This window comes from Mobula birostris, chromosome 2, assembly GCF_030028105.1.
Source record: "Mobula birostris isolate sMobBir1 chromosome 2, sMobBir1.hap1, whole genome shotgun sequence".
NCBI lineage: Eukaryota > Metazoa > Chordata > Chondrichthyes > Myliobatiformes > Myliobatidae > Mobula > Mobula birostris.
Genome location: NC_092371.1, coordinates 150629909 through 150657171, shown reverse-complemented (window position 1 = coordinate 150657171; position 27263 = coordinate 150629909). Strand labels below are relative to the sequence as shown.

General features: G+C 39.6%; 1 protein-coding gene across 1 annotated transcript in view; it reads right to left on the bottom strand.

Moving 5' to 3' along the window:
* The window catches only part of grik2 (glutamate receptor, ionotropic, kainate 2), a 256121-nt gene that overhangs the window by 178374 nt on the left and 50484 nt on the right, over nt 1–27263 (bottom strand). The window contains exons 4-6 of the mRNA XM_072250332.1: nt 12194–12337; nt 8465–8572; nt 7004–7117 (exon numbers count right to left, since the gene is read on the bottom strand). Of these exons, the coding sequence (XP_072106433.1) occupies nt 7004–7117; nt 8465–8572; nt 12194–12337 (366 nt within the window). The remainder of the gene's footprint in view (nt 1–7003; nt 7118–8464; nt 8573–12193; nt 12338–27263) is intronic.

The window sequence follows — 27263 nt, the reverse complement described above, 5'->3', positions numbered from 1 at the left end:
AGCAGATTGGGAGGCAGATTTTGGAAAGGTGCAAAAATAAAAGGGTTGTTATCATGGGTGACTTTGACTTCCCTAATATTGATTGGCACCTGATTAGTTCCAAGGGTTTGGACGGGGCAGAGTTTGTTAAGTGTGTCCAGGACGGATTCCTGTCACAGTATGTTTTCAGGCCGACCAGGGGGAATACCATACCAGATCCAGAATGAACTGGGTCAGGTCACAGATCTCTCAGTGGGTGAGCATCTGGGGGACAGTGACCACCACTCCCTGGCCTTCAGCATTATCATGGAAAAGGATAGAATCAGAGAGGACAGGAAAATTTTTAATTGGGCAAGGGCAAATTATGAGACTATAAGGCTAGAACTTGCAGGTGTGAATTGGGATGATCTTTTTGCAGGATCTCCTGCAGGATGTTAGGGATAAATTTGTCCTGGTGAGGAAGATAAAGAATGGTAGGGTGAAGGAACCATGGGTGACAAATGAGGTGGAAAATCTAGTCAGGTGGAAGAAGGCAGCATACATGCGATTTAGGAAGCAAGGATCAGATGGATCTATTGAGGAATATAGGGTAGCAAGAAAGGAGCTTAAGAAGGGGCAGAGAAAAGCAAGAAGGGGGCATGAGAAGGCCTTGGCGAGTAGGGTAAAGGAAAACCCCAAAGCATTCTTCAATTATGTGAAGAAAAAAAGGATGACAGGAGTGAAGGTAGACCGAGATAAAGGTGGGAAGATGTGCCTGGAAGCTGTGGAAGTGAGCGAGGTCCTCAATGAATACTTCTCTTCGGTATTCACCAATGAGAGGGAACTTGATGACGGTGAGGACAATATGAGTGAGGTTGATGTTCTGGAGCATGTTGATATTAAGGCAGAGGAGGTGTTGGACATTAGGACGGATAAGTCCCAGAGCCTGACGGAATACTCCCCAGGCTGCTCCACAATGCGAGGGAAGAGATTGCTGAGCCTCTGGCTAGGATCTTTATGTCCTTGTTGTCTACGGGAATGGTACTGGAGGATTGAAGGGAGGCGAATGTTGTCCCCTTGTTCAAAAAAGATAGTAGGGATAGTCCAGGTAATTATAGACCAGCGAGCCTTATGTCTGTGGTGGAAAAGCTGTTGGGAAAGATTCTTGAAGATAGGATCTATGGGCATTTAGAGAATCATGGTCTGATCAGGGACAGTCAGCATGGCTTTGTGAAGGGCAGATCATGTCTAACAAGCCTGATAGAGTTCTTCGAGGAGGTGACCAGGCGTGTAGATGACGGTAGTGCAGTGGATGTGATCTATATGGATTCCAGTAAGGCATTTGACAAGGTTCCACATGGTAGGCTTATTCAGAAGGTCAGAAGGCATGGGATCCAGGGAAGTTTGGTTAGGTGGATTCAGAATTGGCTTGTCTGCAGAAGGCAGAGGGTCATGGAGGAGGGAGTACACTCGGATTGGAGGGTTGTGACTAGTGGTGTCCCACAAGGATCGGTTCTGGGACCTCTACTTTTCGGGATTTTTATTAATGACCTGGATGTGGGGGTAGAAGGGTGGGTTGGCAAGTTTGCAGATGACACAAAGGTTGGTGGTGCTGTAGATAGTGTAGAGGATTGTCAAAAATTTCAGAAAGACATTGATAAGATGCAGAAGTGGGCTGAGAAGTGGCAGATGGAGTTCAACCCGGAGAAGTGTGAGGTGGTACACTTTGGAAGGACAAACTCCAAGGCAGAGTACAAAGTAAATGGCAGGATATTTGGTAGTGTGGAGGAGCAGAGGGATCTGGGGGTACATGTCCACAGATCCCTGAAAGTTGCCTCACAGGTAGATAGGGTAGTTAAGAAAGCTTATGGGGTGTTAGCTTTCATAAGTCGAGGGATAGAGTTTAAGAGTCGCGAGGTAATGATGCAACTCGATAAAACTCTGGTTAGGCCACACTTGGAGTACTGTGTCCAGTTCTGGTTGCCTCACTATAAGAAGGATGTGGAAGCATTGGAAAGGGGACAGAGGAGATTTACCAGGATGCTGCCTGGGTTTAGAGAGTATGCATTATGATCAGAGATTAAGGGAGCTAGGGCTTTACTCTTTGGAGAGAAAAAGGATGAAAGGAGACATGATAGAGGTATACAAGATATTAAGAGGAATAGATAGAGTGGATAGCCAGTGCCTCTTCCCCAGGGCACCACTGCTCAATACAAGAGGACATGGCTTTAAGGTAAGGGGTGGGAAGTAAAAGGGGGATATTAGAGGAAGGGTTTTTACTCAGAGAGTGGTTGGTGCATGGAATGCACTGCCTGAGTCAGTGGTGGAGGCAGATACACTAGTGAAATTTAAGTGACTACAAGACAGGTATTTGGAGGAATTTAAGGCGGCGGGTTATGTGGGAGGCAGGGTTTGAGGGTCGGCACAACAATGTGGGCCGAGGGGCCTGTACTGTGCTGTACTATTCTATGTTTTATGATACTACAGAGGCAAGTGCCCATGATGCAACTGACTGAGTTTACAACTCTCTGTAGCTTATTTCGATCCTGTGTAGTAGCCTCTCCCCCACCCATTTTAGACAGTAATGCAGCCAGTTCGAAGCTCTCTCCACAGTACATCTGTAGAAATTTGCAAGTGCCTTTGGTGACATACCAAATCTGCTCAAACTCCTAATAATAGGTAGCCGGTATCATGTTTCTTTGTAGCTGCATCGATATGTTGGGCACAGGAGATATCCTCAGAGGTGATGTCACCTAGAACCTTCGACTTGTTCCACTTCTGATTCCTTTATGAGGACTGGTGTGTGTTCTCTCATCTTATCCCTTCTGAAGTCTACAATTAATTCTTTGGTCTTACTGACAACAAGCGCAAGGTTGTTTTTGCAGCACTACTCAACTATCTGATATACCTCACTCCTGTACGCCCTCTCGTCGCCATCTGAAATTCTGCTAACAATAGTTGTGTTACCAGCAAATTTATAGATGGCATTTGAGCTGCGTCTAGCCACACAGTCAGGGGTGTAAAGAGAGCAGAGCAGTGGACTAAGCACACATCCCTGAGGTGCGCCAGTGTTGATTATCAGTGAGGTGGAGATGTTATTTCTGATCTGCACAGATTGTGGTCTTTCAGTTAGGAAGTTGAGGATCAAGTTGCAGAGGGAGGTACAGAGGCCCAGGTTTTGGAGCTTTTCAAATCAGAAATGTAGGAATGGTGTAGGAATGGACAAACGTAACAGCGTCCAGTGATAGACTATCCTAATTTGGTTATTCATACATAATTTCATCATTGCTGGAACAAGATTCTTACTACTTAACAGCACTATGGAAAGGCCATTAACACACAATTTAAGATGGCTGCTCTCTAATAGCTTCTGAAGGAGTTGGCAACAAAATCTAGCTTCAACAATGATTCCCGCTATCCAAGAATAAGCACATAGAAAGATTTGGAAAAGGTGTTGCTTAAGCTATAGAGGCAATAACCATATGAAAAGTTAAATCCTTGAAATTCCAGCTTCCCCATCAATAGCGTTTAGCCTGTCAGAAATAAAATTAGGGCCAAAGTTATGGCCAAATGGAAACTTCAACACTAGAATCAAACCATCTAGCCTCTACAGGTGGAAACTGCTGCTGAAATGGATAGATAGCAGCAGAGGTAAGCCCAGAGTAGTCACATTACAAAGAATAAATCACCAATTCAAAGAAAAACAACGTGAGCAACACTGTTCCCTCTAAACTGTATGGGTGCACAGCTGCACAGTAATTGAAATGCTCCCACACACACACACACTGTATGCTTTCCACTTTATGCAATTTTATATATGAGAAATTTTATTTTATAAAGAAGGATTTTTATTCAGGGCAGAAATATAGGAGAACAAAAACATTGGAGAAACTAAGTTCAAAGACATAAATTTCAAATGTTATGCCTGAAATAATCTTTGTTCCTCCACTGCTCCTCAGCCTGAGTGGGACTATTTCAGTAAAATGCACAAGGATGCCTTTATGTGAGCAATTTGAACCAATTGTCTGCTTGACTTAACTGCAATGAATAGCATGTATTATGTTCATATAGAAGACAAGAAAGTGTCCAAATGACTGATGAAGTACAATCCTGCCAGTCCGAGGGAACAGAAAGTTGGAACAGTGAGAGTAAACAATCCGGAAAAGAAAACTAGTACAACTTTCATTGCTGTTCAGTCAACAGATTTCTCATTTTACCATAGGACTGGACCTACAGCATATAATTTGAGCATAATGAGATTGGGATATTTCACTGTACCTAAAGTCTCAAGAGATACCCCAGATTTGCTGCCTGATAGACTTTTCAATCTGCAAGAAAATAACTGTAGTGAGGAGCGGGGTTCCTGTGAACTCAGTGGAAATAACATCAGTGAGATATGTCATGGAATGCCATTTACCTATCACATAGTTTACTCTATCATTTGAAGTAACAATTACTCCTGAGGCACTGAGAACCAACAAAACAAATTGTAAGATTAAACAAAAATAAAAAAAACTGCAGAAGCTGCATACTGTGTACAGGTCCAGATACGAAAAGTGGAACTGCAGAGAAGCTCGATAATAGGAGGAATATTTATTGTAAATAGCCACTCATAGCATCACAAAGCAATCTGAATTAGCACATTGCATTTAAAGTAACAGCAAATCATAAACTTAGTTTTTAAGTTCTGCATTGATTTTCCAATCCCATGCCAGGAGTTCAGAGAGCAACAGAAGCCCAGAAGAAATTGTGTAAATATATCTTTTCATTTACACTAATTTCTTGAAAATTCCAGCAACCGCATACTCAGAACATTCCCATAATAAAACTGAAGATATTATTTATTACTGAGATGTGCTTTTCAGTCATGATTGCAGTTAGTTGTTTTTCCTATAACCATAAAATATCAGCATGGCTAAGGCTTATGTTGTGGACCATATATTTTGAAGGAACTTAATACTGATAGCTAACACAGGTTAAATAACATTGAGTCTCTCTGAATAATTTCCACAGGCATACAGCCAGAATTAAGTGATTGAGAATGATAACACAAATGATAATGTGCTAACAAGCCTCCACATAATTTTACCTTTAAAATTAAGTAATAATCCTTTTTTGGAACATGCTTTGTTTCTTTACCAAATGAAAAACAGGTGGGTTTTTGCATTGTCAGAATCCTCTAATTAAAGTGGCAATAATTTTGCAGTGCACACTTTATTCATTATGAAAGAACAGCAAACACCTTACAGTCAGAATGAGCTTGTAAAAGTACCTGTTTCAAGTGGTGAGCAGCACATAATAAATGTACAGGTTATTGAACATGATATTAGGCGATTCAAAGGTTTTGAGAAATGCATTCAGTTCAAAAGTGGCTCCTGAAGACTGGATTTACCTTCAGCAGACCCTTTCAATTTTACATCCTTAGGATCTGTTATCTTAACATCAGTGGCCATATAAAAAGCAGACTGAACTAAAGCAAATATTGAAAAATCGGGTAATGCAACTAACAGATTCATGTCTCACCACACACATAGCTTTGGATGGATTAGTTTCAGCAATATATATTATTATTGACTAAGCAATCTATATTATTAAGCACATGATAGTTTTATATCTATTTTTAACGAGGAAATATGGTCCTGAGTAAACTTCAACCACATTTTCAGCATTTACCTCATCGCCAAGGTCTTCTTCCTTTTCAAAGACCTGTAATTTGTTAGACTGCATCAGTGAGAAACCACCCCCTTCCTAAATCTGCAGGCAGCAATAAATTTGGAATCTCAATGTGCTCCATGTACAAGTTTCGAGTCAGTTACATATTCCCACTGGCAGCAGAGTCAGGTGATTCTGCCTCAGAAGAGCAGTGTACCAATGAGCAATATTTCTGGAAGAATATGGATTTCTGCCAGAACTCAAATAACTGCAACCTAATGCACAATCATGTCATGTATTTTACAAAAGATAGGATGCTGGGGGAAGGTGGGGTTGGATTAAGCTCCCTTTATAAAGAGAGTTCTATATAGAAGCATGGCTGATTCTGCAGTATCTGCTGGGATACAGGCAATATAAAACTTCATTGCAGTGGTAATCTTCACTGGTACTGATGCGACAGTGTAGATAATTAATTATCCTGAATTTTTTTTTTTTTTTTTTTTTTTTTTTTTTTTTTTTTTTTTTTTTTTACGCACAGTATAATATGCTGTTCTCTTATCCTGCTCTGCCATGACTTTGTATCCAGCTTAACTATGAGAGATGTGCAACTTAAGCATCTCCTATGTTCCCTAATCACTGGAGACATATTATAATGAAAATGCAAATCTGTTGGACTTCATTTAAGTCTGACTATTCACTACAGTCCACCTGCATTATATTATAATTGAAAAGAGCAACATATGTGTCAAAGTTTTAAAAGTTTACAATCTACACCTGTTACTATTTATAGCCGGAATATTGTTCTAAAAATATTGGCAGAAAATTCATCCATAATTGATCGGATTAAACATGCCAAAATATGATGCCAATTTCAATGGAATGAATTTTAAAAGTGAAACTCAACTTGCTGATCATACACAGTGTGTCAGTGCCACCAACAGGGGTCAATGTCCAGACAGCAGTTATCAAAATGAGGAAAGTGCATGATGTTCTTTTAGAAGCATAAAATGAAATCAGGGTTTAGGAAGTTATGTTACATACAACTGAGCAACAAGGGCCCATTATCTTTGGCCTTCTGTTATCTCTACCTCTTTTTTCGACATGGGTCACATTTTCCAAATACATGCTCCTCACTTGCTGATTTACATTGTCTGCTGTTTTGCTTTTCTCTAGTTGTTTTTTTTTGCACCTTGGACTTGAAACCTTTGCCTTGTTTTCTCAAAAGTAAATAGTTTCTCAGCAACTGATCGTATTATCTAAATGTTTCATGTGCCTTCAAGGCCTACGAATTTCAGTTGGAAAATAGCACACATTCTCTGTTCCTTTTCATAGCTTCCCACATTAGCATAGCACTATGTCAGAAATGAAAGGAGAGGAAGTTATAATAATTTACCAGGATTGTTGTAACAACTAAAGACCGGTTAGATAATGAATCTGTGATATTAGCCGTCTTTCCTTTGCGGTTCTCAGTCATGTTCAACCCGCTGTTGGTTTCCCAGGTTCCAACCTGTAAAGGAGAGTGACATTATGCAATTATCAAAATAGCAACATCCTTAAGAGAATCCTTAAATGGCTTTACATTATGAAGTAATCTCTCCAAAAATTCTGACTGAATGTAACAAAGTTGCTAATAATTAAACTATTTTTGGGATGCATTTCTTCTTTAGTTTTTTTTTCCTCCCTACCCCTATGGAGCTACAGACTCAATAAACTGTTATCCAGATGTTCCTATTGGCAGCTGCTGTGAGATGTAACAGCTCAAACTTCTGGCCTTCTTAGGTGATCATTAGACTTAGCAATACCATTTGGCTATAAAACCTGACATAATTCTTTCAAAAAAAGCAAAGAGAAATCATTTAACAGTATAACTTCAATTTTCCCTTGTGAAGCATCAAGAATGAACATGAAAACTGTATTCTGCTTTGTTTCTCTGATCCTGCTACATTTCCACCAGATATAAATTTTATGTGCAGATGAGAAGTAATAGAGTTCTTCTTTAAAAATACTGATTATAGACACTGATGATTTCTTAGGGAATAAATTACAACATCAAATCTAGGCCTATCTGAAAAAGCCATCCTGACTTCCCTGCCAGGATAAATCCCACAATAAAAGCAGAAAACATGGAAATAGCACAAATGAGGTTAAATAAAAGTAAGAATCTGTTTTGATTCATTTTTATGGTTCCTGAGGAACTTAAGTTTGCTTCATTTCATGCATCTCTGTTCCTCGATACATTTGACTGCCTCTCCCAAATACAAACTAAACCAGTGAAGACCCTTCTGTTTAGTTCCCAGAATCCCCCACACCAATGATCTGAAATCTATTTGGTGATAATGGCGCTTTTCCACCTGGTGAGAAGTTCACTCTGGTTATGAATGATAATATTTCAAAGTTAAAATCCTCCAACTCATTCTCCAGCTGGTTGGGTGCTCTCTCATTCTGCTAATTCTCCAGGTGTGCATAGTTAACCCAATTTATCAGTAGTGTAAAATCTGATTAACAAAAGATGAAAACTTTTGATCCCATCTCCAATTTTGTTTTAGTCTAATTTTAACTATGGCTGAGCTGGTCAATGGTAATTGTTGGTTCTATTACACAATACCAGAAGCATTTGAATCAGTACAGGTGTTGAAAGAAAATACATTCACAAGGTATATCCCTGTGCACCCATGTTGTTGAATCATCACTGCATCTCTAAGCAATATCTCAGCTATCAAACTGGTTTTCATTTTCATAAATGCCATTAATCTGACATATTGCTGATGGGGATTATGTTTTTTCATTGTTTTACAATTACCTCCTATTTTTCCTTTGTATTCAGTTTACTAAGTTTAAAGCAGAACTCAAATACCTTTTCAAGTCCTTCCTCCTTCAAGCTGATCACATCTAAATCAAAGTCGGTTCTCAAGCCATTAGAACTGTTGAATATAATCCTCCCTGTTAGACCTTCCCAGTGAGCCTAGATAGGAAACAAAAGATAAGCAAAGTAAAGAAAGCATAGGTTCTTTGCAAGATCAGCTGAGCATTTCAATTTGAAATTAGATATGTATTTGTCACCACTTATAGCGTAGTGTTAATAGACTCCACCAGCTGCAAGTGCTGGGCAGTAAAAACAATTTTCCTGGCTCTCCTAGTTATTAACATATTGATTAGTGTCAGATGAAACTTCTATTCAATTCCTGGAGAACTGCCAACAAAAAATGCAGGTCTCCCAGCAGAGAGTCATTAGGGAGGCAGACAGCAATATTGAAGCTTTCTGGATTTCTCATCAGAATTAAGGATTGTGCATCACACTTCAGTTAAAACCAGAGAAAAGTAAACAAGGCACACTTATCATTGTCATGGTAACAGACTCTTAATGGTACCAGCTAAAATGCAGCTGCCTGTGATAAGCACAGATAACTTAAGTGCATCTTAAGGGGATTGACAAGCCTGGACAAAATTCAATCATGGATAATAGCCATCCTTGAATTTGTTAGACCTAAGAAACATTTTCTTCCCTGAACAGATTTTATATTATTTTTGATATCTGAAAGCTAATTAGATAGTTAAGGACATACAAAGCTAACATGGAAAGACAATAACCTGTAGCTGGAGCACTACCAGATATATACACACCTACGTTTTGTGTTCTGCAGTGTACAAGTATTAATGTTTGTAAAGCTTCTAAAGTAGTTTTGCTGTAGGAGGGCTTGGATACCAAGGGATCCAACAATCAGGTGTATGCATTTCTGTAGTGCCTTGTTTGAGGGACAACGTCTCCCTGTTCTCAGTAGAAAGATGTATGTCAGTAACTCAGGTGAAGTCGCTTGCAAACCTTTAGGCTAGGAGCTTCTTTAGCTTCAGATCGGGATTTGCTTGTATCTGTTTTGGGGCAAGTGATCTTGGAAAAATGGAACCTAGCCCTGGAAATGTAAGGTAAAAAGAAGGAACTGCTGCAAACTCAGCCCCTTCCAAAGGAAGAATGGTAAAACCCCATCTCAAAGGCTGCCAACAGCAGAGGAAATATTTTACATAGCAACCAGTCCAGACCTAATATACTCCAGGGTATTAGTTATGAAGATTCTCAGATCTAATTACATTGACATTCCATGAGAATGTATCTTCCATCTTTTTTATTCCATATTTGTTTGTCATACACACAAGACACATTCTACAGGTGCTGGAAATTCAGAACAACACACACAAAATGCTGGAGGAACTCAGCACATCAGACGGCAACTATAAAGAGCAAATAACAAACCAACATTTCGGGCTGAGACCCATTATCAGGACTGGAAAAAAGGGGGAAGAAACTAGAATAAAATGCTGGGGAGGGGAGGAAAGAATACAAACTAGAAGGTGATAGGTGAAACCAGGTGGGGGGGGGAGGAGGTAGATAGGTGGGTAAATATTGATTTTATTATATTGTTCTTCACTTTTAACTATTTTATTATAACAGGCCATTGCTTGTTCTTTAGTCTGACAGCAACAAATGGGGAGCAGGGGCGGGGAGTAGCACCTGGGTGATTGGAAAACCATGGAGATGCAAGGAACTTTCTGATTTGCTCAAAATGTTTACTAACAAATATAGTCCAACATCCATTCAGTGATAAGATCAAGAACTTTTTTGAGCTGGACCATCAGCATAAGTAAGAGATCAACTACAACCAAAGTGAATGGAATAACAGAGGCAAGAAGCTAAATGGACAACTCCTTCTTCTATTTCATATGTTCATGGACATTTTTCAGGCACCTTATGAGAAGAGGATATTGGCCCACACAGTCATAAAACACATGTGGTTCTTCTCATCTAACTAGGCCAAGATTTCAAATTATTATCACTGCAGTGACTCAAGATCTTCCTCCTCAGGACATGGATAAAGCACCAACTGTAGGGAATCATATGAGTGCAGCAGGAGAAAGTCGAAAAGAGAACATACAAGCAGAGAGGAAATAAACGCTTGAGATTGAAATGCTTATCAACCAATCAGATGCTTTACTTCACTAGAATTTAGCTATCTAGACAATTCAAAGACAAAAGCTCAAGAAACCTTTGAAGAAGAATGGAAAATAAGAACTGATTGAACAAAACTTCAATAAAAATCTATCACCTGCACTGCAGCATCAGCAGGAAACAGTGAAGGCCATCAGTGCTGTATTATTACAGAGAGTAGTGCAACGCAACGCAAGGAACAGACCCCTTAGTGTTTCACGTCTGCACTGACCATAGTGCCAATCTAAACTAATCCATCTTCTGCACATTGTCCGTATCTCTCCATTCCCCTGCCTGCCTGTCTGTCTATCTAACACTGCTATACTATCTGCTTCTGTTACTTCCCCAGGTAATGTGCTCCAGGCAACTACAATCCTCTATGTAATAGTTCCCTCACACATTTCCTTTAAACTTTGCTTCCCTCACCTTAAATCCATGTCCTCTAGTATTTGGCACTTTCAGCCAGGAAAAACACTTGACTACCTATAACTCTCAAACTTCTGTAAAGTTTCCCTTCAGCCACTGATGTTCCATCAAAAGCAATCCAAGTTTGTTCAAATCTTCTTACAGCCAATACTCTCCAATTCAGTCAACAATCTGATGAATGTGTTCTGCACCCTCTCCAAAGCATCCACATCCTTCCTACAATACAACCAAAAGTGTATACAATACTCCAAACGTGTCCGAACTAAAGCTTTATAAAGCCGTAACATGACTTTCCAACATCTATATTCAATATCTTGACTAGGAAGGCAGGTATGCCATACATCTTCTGTACCACCCTTTTGACTGAGCTGTTGCTTGTAGGGAGCTATGGACTTGTACCCCAAGATCACTCTTGGTTAAAAGAATCCTGCCTTTTATTATATACTTTACTCTTGCCTGCTACCTCACACTTTACACTTTCCATCAACAATTCCTTTCTCCCCACATATATTGATTGACCACCAAGTTCCTCCAGCAGATTGATCATTGCTCTGGATTTCAGCATCTGTAGTCTCTTGTGTATCCACCTCACATTTGTCCAGATTAAATTTCATCAGCTATTTCTCTGCCCAAATTTCCAGCTGATCTATGTATTTTGACAACCTGTATACTTTGACAATATTCCTCACTCTGCAATTCCACTAATTTTTTATGTCATCTGCATCTTTTTTGTCTAAATCATTTTTATATATAACAAACAGAAGTCCCAACACCTGATCTTACAGAACACCAGTGGTCACAGACCTCCAGTCAAAATAACAACCCTCCAATCACTGCTTCATTCAAGAGATGATAATGTATTATACAACAAAGCTTCACCAATTTGTATCCTGTGATAGAAAGTCTGTCCTACGAAGAGAGATTAAGCACATTAAGCCTACACTCACATGAGTTTAAAAGAATGAGAGTTGGTGTTATGGAACACACTTTTTAATGGGAATTGACCAGGTAGATGCAAGGATGATATACTTAGAATCAAGGGTCAGTCTCAAAAGAAAAGGGTCAGTGATTGATAATAATAATAATCCTTGAATTTGTGAGATAAAGAAAAAACACTTTAAAATACTTTATATATGACATACAAAAATAATGTTCCAAACATCTTACTGTCTGTCATACCTCTTTAATAAACTTCATGAAGCGTCCTCCGAAGCGCCAGGGTTTGTGCCTGTTGCACTGTAATGAACTGACTGTCATCTGTGGGGACTGCTGGACAGCCACAGATACAACGTGGACAGCATCATACACCAAGGCAGCATTTGTCTAAAGTGTGAAACAGAACAATAAGAATTAAGCATTAATCTGTAACGTCTAGTACAGATGATGCAACACAGCACCACTGACCTGGGTTCAATTCCCAAATCCCAGTGGTATCTGTTTATGTGTAGAACTTGCACATTCTCACTGTGACTATAGATATTTCCTCCACATGCTCTGCTTCGTCCCACATCCCAATGCCATGCAGATTGGTTGGTAACTTGGCCACTGCAAGTTGACACCAATGGTAGAACCTGAGGCTGTTGATAGGAATGTGAAAAGAATAAAATGGGACTTGTATGAATGGGCATTCAATAATCAGTGCTGAATTGATGAGCTGAAGGGCTTTTTCCATGCCATTTTGACTCCAAGATTCAAATAAAATAAAACTCACAATTCACTAACAAGTTTGATCAATTAAATTATAGGTTGTAATGTTGGAAGGCAATACAGAAAAGAGATCAGACCAAAATGCAGATCTGCTTTTCTAACACCTTTTATTTCAATTTCCAGCATTCATAACTTATTTCAGTCTTTACTATTTGTGAAAATAGTGAACTAGCTAAGAAGTGAAATACAGTTTACCACCTGAGGGTAATCATAAATGTGTCAGTATTTTCATTTTTATAAAGTAGTCTTTTGTTAAAGCATAAATGAAAAACATATGAAACTGAAAATCATAAAGATTCTTTTCTTGGCAGGTCTCATAATTATTTCTTTACTCAGAGCGACTATACTTCAGTGTCCGTCTCTGGCTGTCAAAATCCACTTGTAGGAAGAGGGTGCTACAGACTCACATACATTGAGGCTGAAGAGCCAATTTTGATCAGCTTTCCTCTTTGTCTTGGCCCTTCAGCAGTATGCTTCTGGGCTTTTATACACAGTTTACATTTGTGGGATAATGGTGAAGTTCGAATTCTACATTTTGTTCTTCGTTGGACCTTTAGCTTCAATAAGTTATCAGCCCTACTTACGCCCTGCTTGACCTTTTTGTTTTGCATTCCTTAATCCACTGCTTCAAACAATAGCATTAATCTGCATGTCTTAAACAGGTTAATGTTTCTATGAAAGTAATAGATTGTGAAATTGGATATTAATGTTAATTTTTTAAATCTACGAGAACCAATAAAGGCCAAGCAGTTTTATAGACTGTTCCCGTATTCAATTATGTGATGGCTGCTATCTACCTTAACTTTGTCTACCCTCAGTTCCAAAAAATCTATGATAATATTACAAATGTATTTGTTGAGGTCATTCTAAAGAAAGCAAAAGCAAATGTAATGTTAGCGTTCATTTTGAGAGCAATAGAATATAAAAGCAAGGATGAAATGCTGAGGCTTTATAAAGTATAGATCAGACCACATATGGAGTATTGTGAAGAGGTTTGGGCCTCATATCTAAGGAAGAATGTACTGGAATTGAAGATAGTTCAAAGGAATGGTCCTGGGAATGAAGGTGTTAACATATGAGGAGCGTTTGATGGCTTTGGGTTTAGGAGATTCTGTGGTTTAGGAGAATGAGGGATAACCTCATTGACACCTATTGAATATTGAAAGACCTAGATAGAGTGGAGTGGGAAAAGATTTTTCCCATTGTGGGATCCAGGACAAGAAGGCACAGCCTATGAAAAGAAGGATGTCTCTTTAGAACAGAGGTGAAGAGGAATTTCTTCAGCCAGAGGGTGGTGAATTTGTGGAATTCATTGTCACAGGTGACTGTGGAGGCCAAGTCATTGGGTATATTTAAAGCAGAGGTTGATAAGCTCTTGATTAGTAAGGGGTGTTAAAGGCTACAGGAAGAAGGCAGGAGAATGGAGTTGAGAGGGATAATAAGCACAAGAAGTACTGCAGCTGCTGGAAATCTAGAGCAATACACACAGACAGGATAATGTATCAGCCATGCTGCAATGGTGGAGCAGTGGCGATGGGCCGAATTACCTAATTCTACTCCTATCTCTAATGGTCTTTTGTTCTTATCAGCAGGATCACAGAAAGGAATCCTGACATCGGTCAGAAATAAAATCATAGTCACATGTACAGCTTGGTAGATTTTTAAATGGTGACAGTATTTTTCACGTGAATACCTGTTGTTAGAGTTACATGAAACTATGAATGCTCTGAAAGTTGGCATGGACTTTGAATGTTAGGTAAGTATTCTGAAGGGATGGCCACAATACTTTAAGATTGAAATTCAGATTTATTTATCACATGTAAATCGAAACATAGCGTAAAATGCTTTGTTTGCAAGGATGTTTTGGGAGCAGCCTGCAAATGTCATAAATGTCATACATCCCGGCTCCAACATTGCAAACTTACAACAAAATAGAAGATACCAAGCAACATAGCAACAGCAGCATTTTTCACCAGAACATAAATACTGACCTATTTTTCACTGACAGATCTCAACAACATACAAAAGTTTATTTTCTTTCTTCTCCGCTATATTCAACAAAACCATCAGTTGGGTGATGGGCCTAGAAATCTGTATCTCATTGTGCCAATCAGCAAAATAGGTAGAAATTCACCACAGAAGAAACCAGTTTTAAAATCATAACAAATAAAGCTGGAGGTTCATACAGGACACCTAACTAGTCAGTGGGACAGATTCTAATTGTGTGCATTACTGTGAAACAAGAGGTACTGAGTTAGTTCTCCATTGTGTGCCTCACAGAATACCATGCTTGCTTTGTTCCTAGCAGAAACAAAAGCTTGTTCTACATCACAGAGCCAGCAGTATTCAAGATGAACTATACTGCAGTTTTAGTTCACTTTGGTCAGATGACTGAACACTATTCTGAAGTAGCACTGGAGATACAGCTTGCAGCCCTGACTAGAGTGTTTTCACTACACTGTGCATGAACTAATAAAGCTCCAATCACTATGCTTATACTGCTGATTTTATGCATCATCTGTACAGTCCTCCGCATTCCTGCACTATAGCTACGTTACTCATGATACATAGCTATTCAAGAACAGTTAAATAGCTAATACCTGGGCCTCCTGGTCTCACAGTTTCAATAACATCCACACTGCCGAACTGCAGTTTCCTTACCGGAATACATGAAAATTAAAACTAGAAATTCATAGAGTGAATTAAACAGATTCTGATTTTGCTCATCTGTGTGAAACAAGATGGTGATTCAGCCATCCATTTCATGCCCCTGGCAAACTTGCATGTTTCTTTTTGTTCCCATATCCGGTAGAACAGATGACAAAATGTTCAGGGAGCAAAACTGAAGTAGTCAGGGATTCCTGTCCTTTTGGAGCTTGTCGATTACTTTCTGAAGACTGCCGAGTGCCCGCGAGGATATTGAGATGAGATCAATCTTCAATCAACTACAAACATCTTGCTGATTGGATCAGAATCCATGACAAATATTTCTTCTATCTGATGTCCATTTGATGCTCAATAGGTTTTGGAGTTAGCCACAGTAACGCAGGCAAAACTGCAACTGATATTTGTACCACAATGTCCCATCAGCGACTTGAAGATTATCAGATACTCTGGATTAGAAATACTGGTCGAAGTATAAGCTTTGATCAGGACATCCATACAACTCAACAACTTTTCCACAGATTGCAGTTATTTAAAAATAACTGAAAATTAGCTGAAAATAAAGACAACTTGCCTTCAAATAATAAAATCAAATCAATTTTATTAACAAGCTTTTGCATCAGCCTCACTTTACTACCTCCAGACCCCAATGTCACCCCACACCTGCCCCCACAGCATGACCATCACCTCATCCAAACCTCAACTACTGCACTGCTTCTCCGCAATCTCAACATCAGGAAATCTCTGATCTTTGCTCATTAATATGAGTGGTCACTGACTGCAAATAGTCTCTCCAGCATCAATTAATTTAGCCTATTATGTCTGAACTGAACACACTGATGAGGGAGAGGGAGAAGTGGAGAGTCCGTCATCGTGCCCGACGCCAGTCCCCTAGGCCTGAGTCGATGTAGTAGTAGTAGTATTATGTCTGAAATCATCAATATTAACTCACACATCTTGTACATCATAGTTTTTCTCAATGAAATTTTATAAAACTTACATTGCTGGATTAAACTTTACTCTTTTATGGACAATTAAAATACATTGTATTCCCACTAAAGCAAACATCATTCTATTTCTTCATATATTCCAAATTCTAGTATTAGGCATTTTTTATTCCTGTGTGTGACAGATTCGTTTTCCCCCATCTATCTCTGGTAGGATTTGTCAAACATTACTGCAACACTTAAAAAAACTTGAATTATAACATTATATAAATAAAAACACTCCAGGTAACACTTTGAATTGGAACAGATGTATTTTAATCTCACAACAATGACTTTTGATAAGGTGATTAAAACTGATTCAGAGATGGTCTTCTACACAGCACTGCATGGTTATCTGAGCTACTATTGCATTCCTGTCAGCTTGAACAAATCAGGCTTTTCTCATCTTACCTCTCTCATTAACAAGGCTCTTTCACCCACAGAACTGCCACTCACTGCATGTCTTTTTGTTTCTTGCATCATTCTCTGTAAATTCTAGACTAGAGACTGTTGTGCATGTACGCTTGTAAATGCCAGGGGATCAGCAGTTTCTGAGATACTCAGACTAACCTGTCTAGCACCAACAATCATTCCACAGTCAAAGTCACTTAGATGGCATTGCTTCCCCATTCTGATGTTTGGTCTGAAAAACAACTGAACCTGTTTGAGTTGCCGCCACATCATTGCTTTAATGAGTAGGTGTACAGGTGCACTTAATAAAGTAGCCACTGTGTGTATATTGCTTGCATCAATAACTCAATTAAGTATTCTTACACTCAATGTCTACTGGCAATCTATTTTGAGTTGGTTTGCTCAAATCACTATTTTATGCTGTGTTTCTCTGACCAATTTCAATAAGTATAGATTATATACTGACAAACCTATTACAATTTTTTGAGGAAATTACCAGTAGGCTAGACAAGGGAGATGCAGTGGATGTTATATATTTGGATTTTCAGAAGGCCTTTGACAAGGTGCCACACATGAGGCTACTTAACAAGATAAGAGCCCATGGAATTACGGGAAAGTTACATACATGGATAGAGCGTTGGCTGATTGGCAGGAAACAGAGAGTGGGAATAAAGGGATCCTATTCTGATTGGCTGCTGGCTACCAGTGGTGTTCCACAGGGGTCCGTGTTGGGGCCGCTTCTTTTTACATTGTACATCAACAATTTGGATTATGGAATAGATGGCTTTGTGGCTAAGTTTGCTGACAATACGAAGATAGGTGGAGGGGCCAGTAGTGCTGAAGAAACAGAGAGTCTGCAGAGAGACTTGGATAGATTGGAAGAATGGGCAAAGAAGTGGCAAATGAAATACAATGTTGGAAAGTGTCTGGTTATGCACTTTGGCAGAAGAAATAAACGGGCAGACTATTATTTAAATGGGGAAAGAATTCAAAGTTCTGAGATGCAACGGGACTTGGGAGTCCTCGTACAGGATACACTTAAGGTTAACCTCCAGGTTGAGTCAGTGGTGAAGAAGGCGAATGCAACGTCGGCATTCATTTCTAGAGGAATAGAGTATAAGAGCAGGGATGTGATGTTGAGGCTCTATAAGGCGTTGGTGAGACCTCACTTGGAGTACTGTGGGCAGTTTTGGTCTCCTTATTTAAGAAAGGATGTGCTGATGTTGGAGAGGGTACAGAGAAGATTCATTAGAATGATTCCCGGAATGAGAGGGTTAACATATGAGGAACGTTTGTCCGCTCTTGGACTGTATTCCTTGGAGTTTAGAAGAATGAGGGGAGACCTCATAGAAACATTTTGAATGTTGAAAGGCATGGACAGAGTGGATGTGGCAAAGTTGTTTCCCATGATGGCGGAGTCTAGTACGAGAGGGCATGACTTAAGGATTGAAGGGCGCCCTTTCAGAACAGAAAGACGAAGAAATTATTTTAGTCAGAGGGTGGTGAATCTATGGAATTTGTTGCCACAGGCAGCAGTGGAGGCCAAGTCATTGGGTGTATTTCAGGCAGAGATTGATAGGTATCTGGGTAGCCAGGGCATCAAAGGTTATGGTGAGAAGGCGAGGGAGTGGGACTAAATGGGAGAATGGATCAGCTCATGATAAAATGGCGGAGCAGACTCGAGGGGCCGAGTGGCCGACTTCTGCTTCTTTGTCTTATGGACTTATGGTCTGATATGTTAAATTATTACATCCAAGTGTGGGCACGTGGCCAAGTGGTTAAGGCATTCAACTAGCAATCTGAAGGTCGTGAGTTCGAGCCCCAGCTGAGGCGGGATGCTGTGTCCTTGTGCAAGGCACTTAACCACACAGTGCTCTGCGACGAAACTGGTGCCAAGCTGTATCGGCCCTTGCCCTTCCCTTGGATAATATCAGCGTCCTGGAGGGGGGAGACTTGCAGCATGGGCAACTGCCGGTCTTCCATACAACCTTGCCTAGGCCTGCGCCCTGGAGAGTGAAGACTTTCCAGGCACAGATCCATGGTCTCGCAAGACTAACGGATACCCTTATTTATTTATTACATCCAGATGATCAGAATCAGAATCAGGCTTATTATCACCGGCATGTGACGTGAAATTTGTTAACTTAGCAGCAGGAGTTCAATGCAATACATAATCTAGCAGAGAGAGAGAAAAAAATAATAATAAAACATAACAATAATAAATAAACAAGTAAATCAATTATGTATATTGAACAGATTTTTTTTAAATGTGCAAAATCATGAATACTGTATATTTTAAAAAAAGTGAGGTAATGTCCAAAGCTTCAGTGCCCATTTAGGAATTGGATGGCATGTGGTAATCATCGTCTCTGAAATCACTGATGTGGTATCCAATTTCCGGCTCACATTCCAACTTTCCTGTTTAGTTGAACCCGAATCATACCGACACTAGACATGCATTGCTTATTAAAGGTGGCCATCTCACTGTTATCTGTGCAATGCTGAATCATATGGCTAGCAGAGTTAGCTAACAAGCTAAGTTTGTTATGGCAAGAGAGTTACAAATATAAAAGCAAGTATGTAATGTTGAAGCTTTACAATCAAAATCAGAATAAATAAGTAAATCAATTACAGTATACATATATTGAATAGATTTTAAATCATGCAAAAACAGAAATATGTATTACAATGTGAGGTAATGTTCATGGGTTCACTATCAATTTACGAATCTATGGCAGAGGGGAAGAAGCTGTTCCTGAATCGCTGAGTGTGTGCCTTCAGGCTTCTGTACCTTTCACCTGATGGTAACAGTGAGAAAAGGGCATGCCCTGGGTGCTGGAGGTCCTTAATAATGAATGCTGCCTTACTGAGACACCGCTCCCTGAAGGTGTCCTGGGTAGTACCTAAGATGGAGTCAACTAAATTGACAACCCCCTGCAGCTTCTTCCGGTCCTGTGCAGTACATCCCACACCGCGCTCCCCCCCCCAATACCAGACAGTGATGCAGCCTGTCAGAATGCTCTTCATGAAACATCTATAGAAGTTTTTGAGTGTATTTGTTGACGTACCAAATTTCTTCAAACTCCTAACCGTTGACCTATTGTGGCGATAGGCAAACTGCAATGGATGCAGGTCCTTGCTGAGGCAGGAGCTCAGTCTCGTCATGACCAACCTCTCAAAGCATTTCATCACTGTAATGTGAATGCTACCAGGCAATAGTCATTAAGCCAACTCACATTATTCTTCTTAGGCACTTGTATAATTGTTGCATTTTTGAAGCAAGTGGGAACTTCCGTCCGTAGCAGTGAGGTTGAAAATGTCCTTGAATATTCCTGCCAGTTGGTTGGCACTGGTAACCCTCACTTAATGAGCAGTTCTTGTCCCCTTATCTAAGAAAGGATGTGTTACCATTGGAAATGGTTCAAACGTGGTTCACAAAAATGATTCTGGAATTGAAAGACTTCTCATATGATGGCTCTGGGCCTCTACTCGTTGGAATTCAGAAGAATGAGGGGTGACCTAATTAAAACCTAGCAGATGCTGAAAGGCCTCAATAGCCTGAATGTCACAACCTCAGAATGGATGGCAGCATCCTTTTAGAATGGAAATGAAGGGGAATTTCTTTAGCCAGAGAATGGTAAATCTGTATAATTCATTGCCACAGGCAGCTGTGGAGGCCAAATCATTGGGTATACTTAAGGCAGAGGCTGATCGATATTTGATTAGTCAGGGCATGAAAGGTTACAGGGAGATGGCAGGAGATTGAGCTGAGAGAGAAAATATATCAGTCATGATGAAATAGTGGAGCAGACTCAAAGTGCCAAATGGCCTAATTCTGCTCCTGTAACTTATGGTCTTATTAGTTTTTTTTACACAGAGAGCATGATTTTGTTTTCTTTATGCTTCTGAAAATCTCTGGCGAATCTTCCCTTTAAATATCTCAATTTTAACAACAAACCAGCTCTCTGCATAACTGGCCACGCTCCTCAATGCAATATTTCTGCACTATTTTTCAGTCCTTGATATTTTTCTGAAAATGTCACAACCTGAAATTAATTCTAACCATAAAGAGTTCAACAAGACTTTGCATCACTTCTGAATAATAGAAAACTAACAACCAGATATTATTTCTCTTTTTTACAACTTTTCCAATTATCATCAATAAATTACGTGGGACAGAAGCAAGGTCGCATTGTGTATTTCACGGACCAGCAAAGACCGGCCGGCTTAGCAAACAGAGCGGTGGATACCCCTGCTGAAATCCGGAGGAAAACACACAGAGGGGGATCACAAAGCTGAGGAAAGAAGACCGGGTCGAGACAACAGAGACTTTTGGAGAAGAGGAGTTCGGTGGGTAATACCATTCCGGCTGACCGGAAGTGCACTGAGAGCGGTAAGCGTAAAGGAGTTCGGTGCTTACTGTTCTGGCTAACAACGGATGGTGCTATCCGGGGTATATTACGATCGAGGAACGTGTTTGCAGACTGGATATTGAACTTTTTACTGTTGGACTTCGGCCACATTCCACCCTGATACAACACTTGGCAGCACGGGTAATTGTGGCCATTGAACGTGCAGCTCCTCCCGTGGAGGGTCAGACACCCTGAGCCAATAGACTGGTCCTGGACTTATTTTCCATCTGGCATAGTTTGCATTTTGGTGTTTGATTGTTGGGGTTTCTTGTATTGCTATATTTACGCTCTATTCTTGGTTGGTGCGGCTGTAACGAAACCAAATTTCCCTCGGGATTAATAAAGTATATCTACCTATCTATCTATTATGTGTGTGCATCCCTGATTTATGTTACGGCATATCCCTACACTGCTGAAGGAACATTGATTCTTGTGTTAAAAGTGGAATGAAAAAGTTTACACACAAATAACAATGCAGGAATGCATCAATTGACCCAATCCTTCAGGTTCCATGCAGATTTCCTCCTACTTTTTTTTCCCATCATCCCAATGCTTTACTTTTTCCTGAATTGCTTACTTAGCTTTCTATAGAGTTCGCCTCATGCCCACAGAGGTTTGGCAAAAACTTTTGACATTCACTGGTCCTGACAGTCACAGATTTTATGGGAGAGAATTTTCTAATAATGGTAGTAGATGAAAGGAATTTTTAACATGCATGTACATCTCTCATACCACCATGTATTACTTTATAACACTCTGGTAAGTCCACTAAAATTTCATCACTTTATGCTTGCAGATAAAGTTTCCAAATTTATCATTAAGATCAATAAGAAGCATGACACAGCAAAATCTTATTCTTACCAATTCCTACTCATTTCCACTTTTCAAACACATTATTATTCGTCATGTGAAATTCTGTAGATTGAAGATCTTTGTATATAACTCCACAGTATGGAAATATATGTAATTATTACATTCATTTTCTGAGATAAATAGACCAAACAAAGGGATTAAATTATGAACTGTGGAAAATATTGAAAACATGGAAAATTTAACAAGAATTATAACATTAAACAGGCAATTTCAGTGTTATGGATGCCAACGTAAATAGTCACAGCTTTTGGGAGAAGAATATTATTCTGGCTGCATGTTTAGTAAGTCAGAAAGAAGAACTATACTATGTAATCTTTGAACAAATTCCTCAATTTTGTAGCCAAGTTTCCATCAAACTCAATATATAAGTTTGCTGATGACACAACAATTATAGGCCGTATCTCGGGTAATGATGAGTTTGAGTACAGAGAGGAAATTAAGAACCTGGTGGCATGGTGCGAAGACAATAACCTATCCCTCAATGTCAGCAAGACAAAGGAATTGGTTGTTGACTTCAGAAGGAGTAGCGGACCGCACGAGCTAATTTACATCGGTGGTGCGCAGGTGGAACAGGTCAAAAGCTTTAAGTTCCTTGGGGTCAATATCACAAATGACCTGACTTGGTCCAACCAAGCAGTACTCACTGCGAAGAGGGCCCACCAGCACCTTTACTTCCTGAGAAAACTAAAAAAATTTGGCCTGTCCTCTAAAACCCTCACTAATTTTTATAGATGCACCGTAGAAAGCATTCTTCTAGGGTGCATCACAACCTGGTATGGGAGTTGTCCTGTCCAAGACCAAAAGAAGCTGCAGAAGATCGTGAACACAGTGCAGCACATCACAGAAACCAATCTCCCGTCCTTGGACTCACTTTACACCGCACGCTGTCGGAGCAGTGCTGCCAGGATAATCAAGGACACGACCCACCCAGACAAAACACTTTTAGTCCCTCTTCCCTCCGGGAGAAGGCTCAGGAGCTTGAAGACTCGTACAGCCAGATTTGGGAACAGCTTCTTTCCAACTGTGATAAGACTGCTGAACGGATCCTGACCCAGATCTGGGCCCTACCCTCCAAATATCCAGACCTATCTCTTGGCTTTTTTGCACTATTTTACTTTCCATTTTTCTATTTTCTGTTTATGATTTATAATTTAAATCTTTAATATTTACTAATTTTTACTATTTGTAATATTTTTAATATTTAATATTTGTAATCCAGGGAGCAGAAAGCACAGAATCAAATATCGCTGTGATGATTGTACATTCTAGTATCAATTGTTTGGCGACAATAAAGTATGAAGTATAAAGTATAATTATACCCATGTGAATATTAACACACAGAACTTCAAAGCACTATTTAAAATTCAAATAAATTTCAGCCTTTGAGAAAATTTTCACAAATAAAATGGCACTGCTTGAGTTGTGCCATAAAATGCATGTAAAGGTATTGCTTTTGCTATGGAGGAAATGCCTCGAAGAGGAAAGTCAATGAACTATTAAATGAGAAATCATCTTGTTCCAGATTTACTATTACATTTCTCCAGTGAGCCATTATCTGATGCAGGGCTAAATCTTCTCATTTTCTGGTGTAATATTCCCACACATTTCAATAAAACAGGCAATGATGAATGGTAAGGTATGTGTTTATCATGGATTTTACCACACTGGCACCTCTTTCGACAGGAGATGCAACATGATAAATGGACATGCTCTTGACTATTGTGGCAAAGTAATAGAACCTGTTGTTTTTAAAATTGTGCGTATTGGGACAAAAAACAGTGGAAAATTCGAGTATTAGAAGAATTGTATCTTTATTTTACATTGTGATTTATTTGCAAATTTTGTGGCAAATGATTATGTATGCCTACTTCAAAAAAACCGCATGTTTTTCCCTCTTTGAGGCATAATTCAAGTGACTGTATTTCTCAGCATGACACGTCAACAGAGGCTGCTGGAAAGTGTCTTAATGTTCTTCCATCCACTTTTTTGTCCCGATTATTTGAACTTGATGCAATGACTACCAATGGGACATAATTAGCTCTATTTTCTCTCAGCAGAGACTTTTTTCCAAGCCATATGGTCTGTGCTTCAAGCAGAAGCTAATACTACTGATTGCAAAGCACCTGCAGCTGATTGTGTTTTACTCAAAAGGGAAATGCAGGAGATACTCCACAGAGTGACATCTATGGGGAGGGAGGCAGAGTTAAAACTTCAGCTCATTGACCTATCATCAAAGACAAAATTGTTGGTGCTTCAGAATGCTAGCTATTGTAGTAGTTTAATTCTACTTTTATTTTTAATATGCTTTGAAATTTACTAATAATTTTACTCAATCAGCAGGATCAGAATTAAAATGTTATTGCTGTGCCCTTATTTCCCAGGACCTAATGCTGCTAAAATGAATTACCTCTATCAAATTTTATTTCCTCCTTATAAATTATAGGGCATTTTAAACCAGAGCAGGACCTATCTACACCAGTCACTTTTCCAAATTTTCTTTCCAAAAACATTTGTTAAGTTTGTAAAATTCAGTTTGGCTGTCTGTGCGTGCCAAGGGCCAGGTGAAGTATCCGGAATTGGGAGATGGAAACTGGATCATAGCCGGTTGAAAATGGGTGAAAATTAAGGAGAAATGCAATGAGAAAGGTCTCCTGTGCCTGAGTCCATTGGTGAATGAGTGTGTCTTAGTTGCCTTTGCCACTGGACCAATACCTTGCTCTATGAACGCAAACACGAGGAAATCTGCAGATGCTGGAATTTCAAGCAATACACATAGAAGTTGCTGGTGAACGCAGCAGGCCAGGCAGCATCTCTAGAAAGAGGTACGGTCGACATTTCGGGCCGAGACCCTTCGTCAGGACTAACTGAAAGAAGAGCTAGTAAGAGATTTGAAAGTGGGAGGGGGAGGGGGAGGGGGAGGGGGAGATCCAAAATGATAGGAGAAGACAGGAGGGGGAGGTCTCGGCCTGAAATGTCAACTGTACCTCTTCCTAGAGATGCTGCCTGGCCTGCTGCGTTCACCAGCAACTTTTATGTGTGTTCCTTGCTTTATGAAGCCTGTCACTTGTGTGCAATGGCCATCCCACATTGAAACTAACTTGCACTCCTAATATGAACTTCACAGACAGTCCAAACAGCAACTGATCTGAGCATCATTCTGCTGTTATAGGTCAGGACCGAGACTAAAATACTTTGCCATCAACATCAGTTGACTGAATAAAACAAAATGGGCAGGAGTTGGCCAGTTCAAAGACAAGCCTGTGGTCACATTTTCTTTTGGAAGGACAAACTGGAAGTGGAATGTTATCACATGGAATGTGCTTCGCCATCAAGAATAAACTAGTTCAGTGCCTCAGCAACACCTTTGGTGAAATTAGCAAATGTCTTAGGATGTGTTGTCTGTCTGACAAGGACCCTAAATACTTAAGCCATCAGTTATACATCTTAACCTTTGGATTTAAAGCTTTAGATGAGGACAAAGAGGACATTTACTCTGACCTGGTTAAAATCACTGTCCTCATTCTAGTGGGAGACAAACTGATACTCCTAGCTGACCAATGCCGGGGTGACAAGGAACTCAAACCTCTGGTTAGGTACAATTCGCACCTTCAGTAAGAACGGAATAGGGACGGCTAACTCCAAGAGTCTTTGCCCTCTTCCTCTCAGCTGGAGCACAGCCATCATTAAGAAGAACAAGCATAAACCTCATGGCCATAAATTTCTGACTCAGATATTCTCAGTGAGTGTAAATAAACAAAATCAGTGTAGACAGAAAATGTGGATAATGGACTCCCTTCCAACTATGATTTTGATGATTGCATCCTGCATATCTTCCTTTTCATTGCAACATTAAAGATCCCTCAAGTTCCTAATTTCTTGAAGTAGCGAGAGTACTGCATTTTCACTGCCAGCCATTTCTGGCAACTCCAAGCCTAAATGCTTGTAACCGCAGTGAGTAAAACAGTACCGAATTGTCTTATTGCCTATTACTTGCTAACTATCAGCGACAAAGTTCATTGTTTTATAAACACAAACACTTGCCACTGACTGTTTAAAAACTGTTCATTCTAAACACTGTGTTGTGTTGAACAGCCACACAAATGCATGTGTCTAACACTAGTTAGAAACTGTTCAGCAAGTTTCTTTCTCCAATTAGTGTCCCAATTAACTGAAGGGAATCCTGGCTATCTTCTTAACTTGTTTTTGTTCTTTAAGTGTTGTCCCAAATAAGCAGCTATCCTGATTAACTGATAGCCCAACTTTCTTTAGTATTTGCACAATTGTTGACTTTTGCACACTGATTGTTTATTTCCCAGCTGGGTGTGGTCTTTCACTGATTCTACTCTGATCCTTTGGATTACTGAGCATAGCCATAAGAAAATGAATCTCAAAATGGTATATGGTGACATATATATACTTGAGAATAAATTTACTTTGAACGTTGTACTTTGAACTGCATATCCTTCCTTAGGTAGGGACTTAACTCACCAAGGTTTGCTAAGTACATGTACAAATAATAAACCTTAACAAATAAGTTAATTGTTAGCCTCATTATGACCAATGTGTCTCTCCTCTAACTTGATGCCCAAAATTAGGTACAAGATCAAAAGACCATAGAGTCACGGAATCAGAGCAGACTCTTCAGCTCTCCATGTCTCTGCCAGCCACCATGTACCTCTCCAATCTTCCTGTAATAAGGGCTAATATGCTGAAATCTTAAATTAGTTTTCAGAGAATACATTAGAAAGATACAGACATAATCTTTATTTGATGGTCTTTAATTTTTTAAACATAGTTTACAAAAGCTTGTTGCTCACCACATTATGTTCCACTTTTTCCCCAATATTCGAATTGATGATTTTATACTTTTCAAAGGTTCAAGGATTCCAAGAACATAAGTATACAATATACAACCCTGGGATTTGTTTTCCCCACAGCCAGCCATGAAACAAAGAAAAACCATGGGACCCATTCAAAACATCACCCCCATCCCCCCACCACTATACATGCAGAAAAATTGTGCAAATGGCAACAAAGACAAAGAGTGAACAACACAGAAAATAAAACTGAAACTTGAAAGTATAGAGGCATATTCCGTTCAGAGTAAACAGCACCACAAAGAGGAGCAAACAAAAACTTGAAACACATCATAATGTGAATCCACAAAGTGCATCAAGTAAACCATGCTCTGGCACC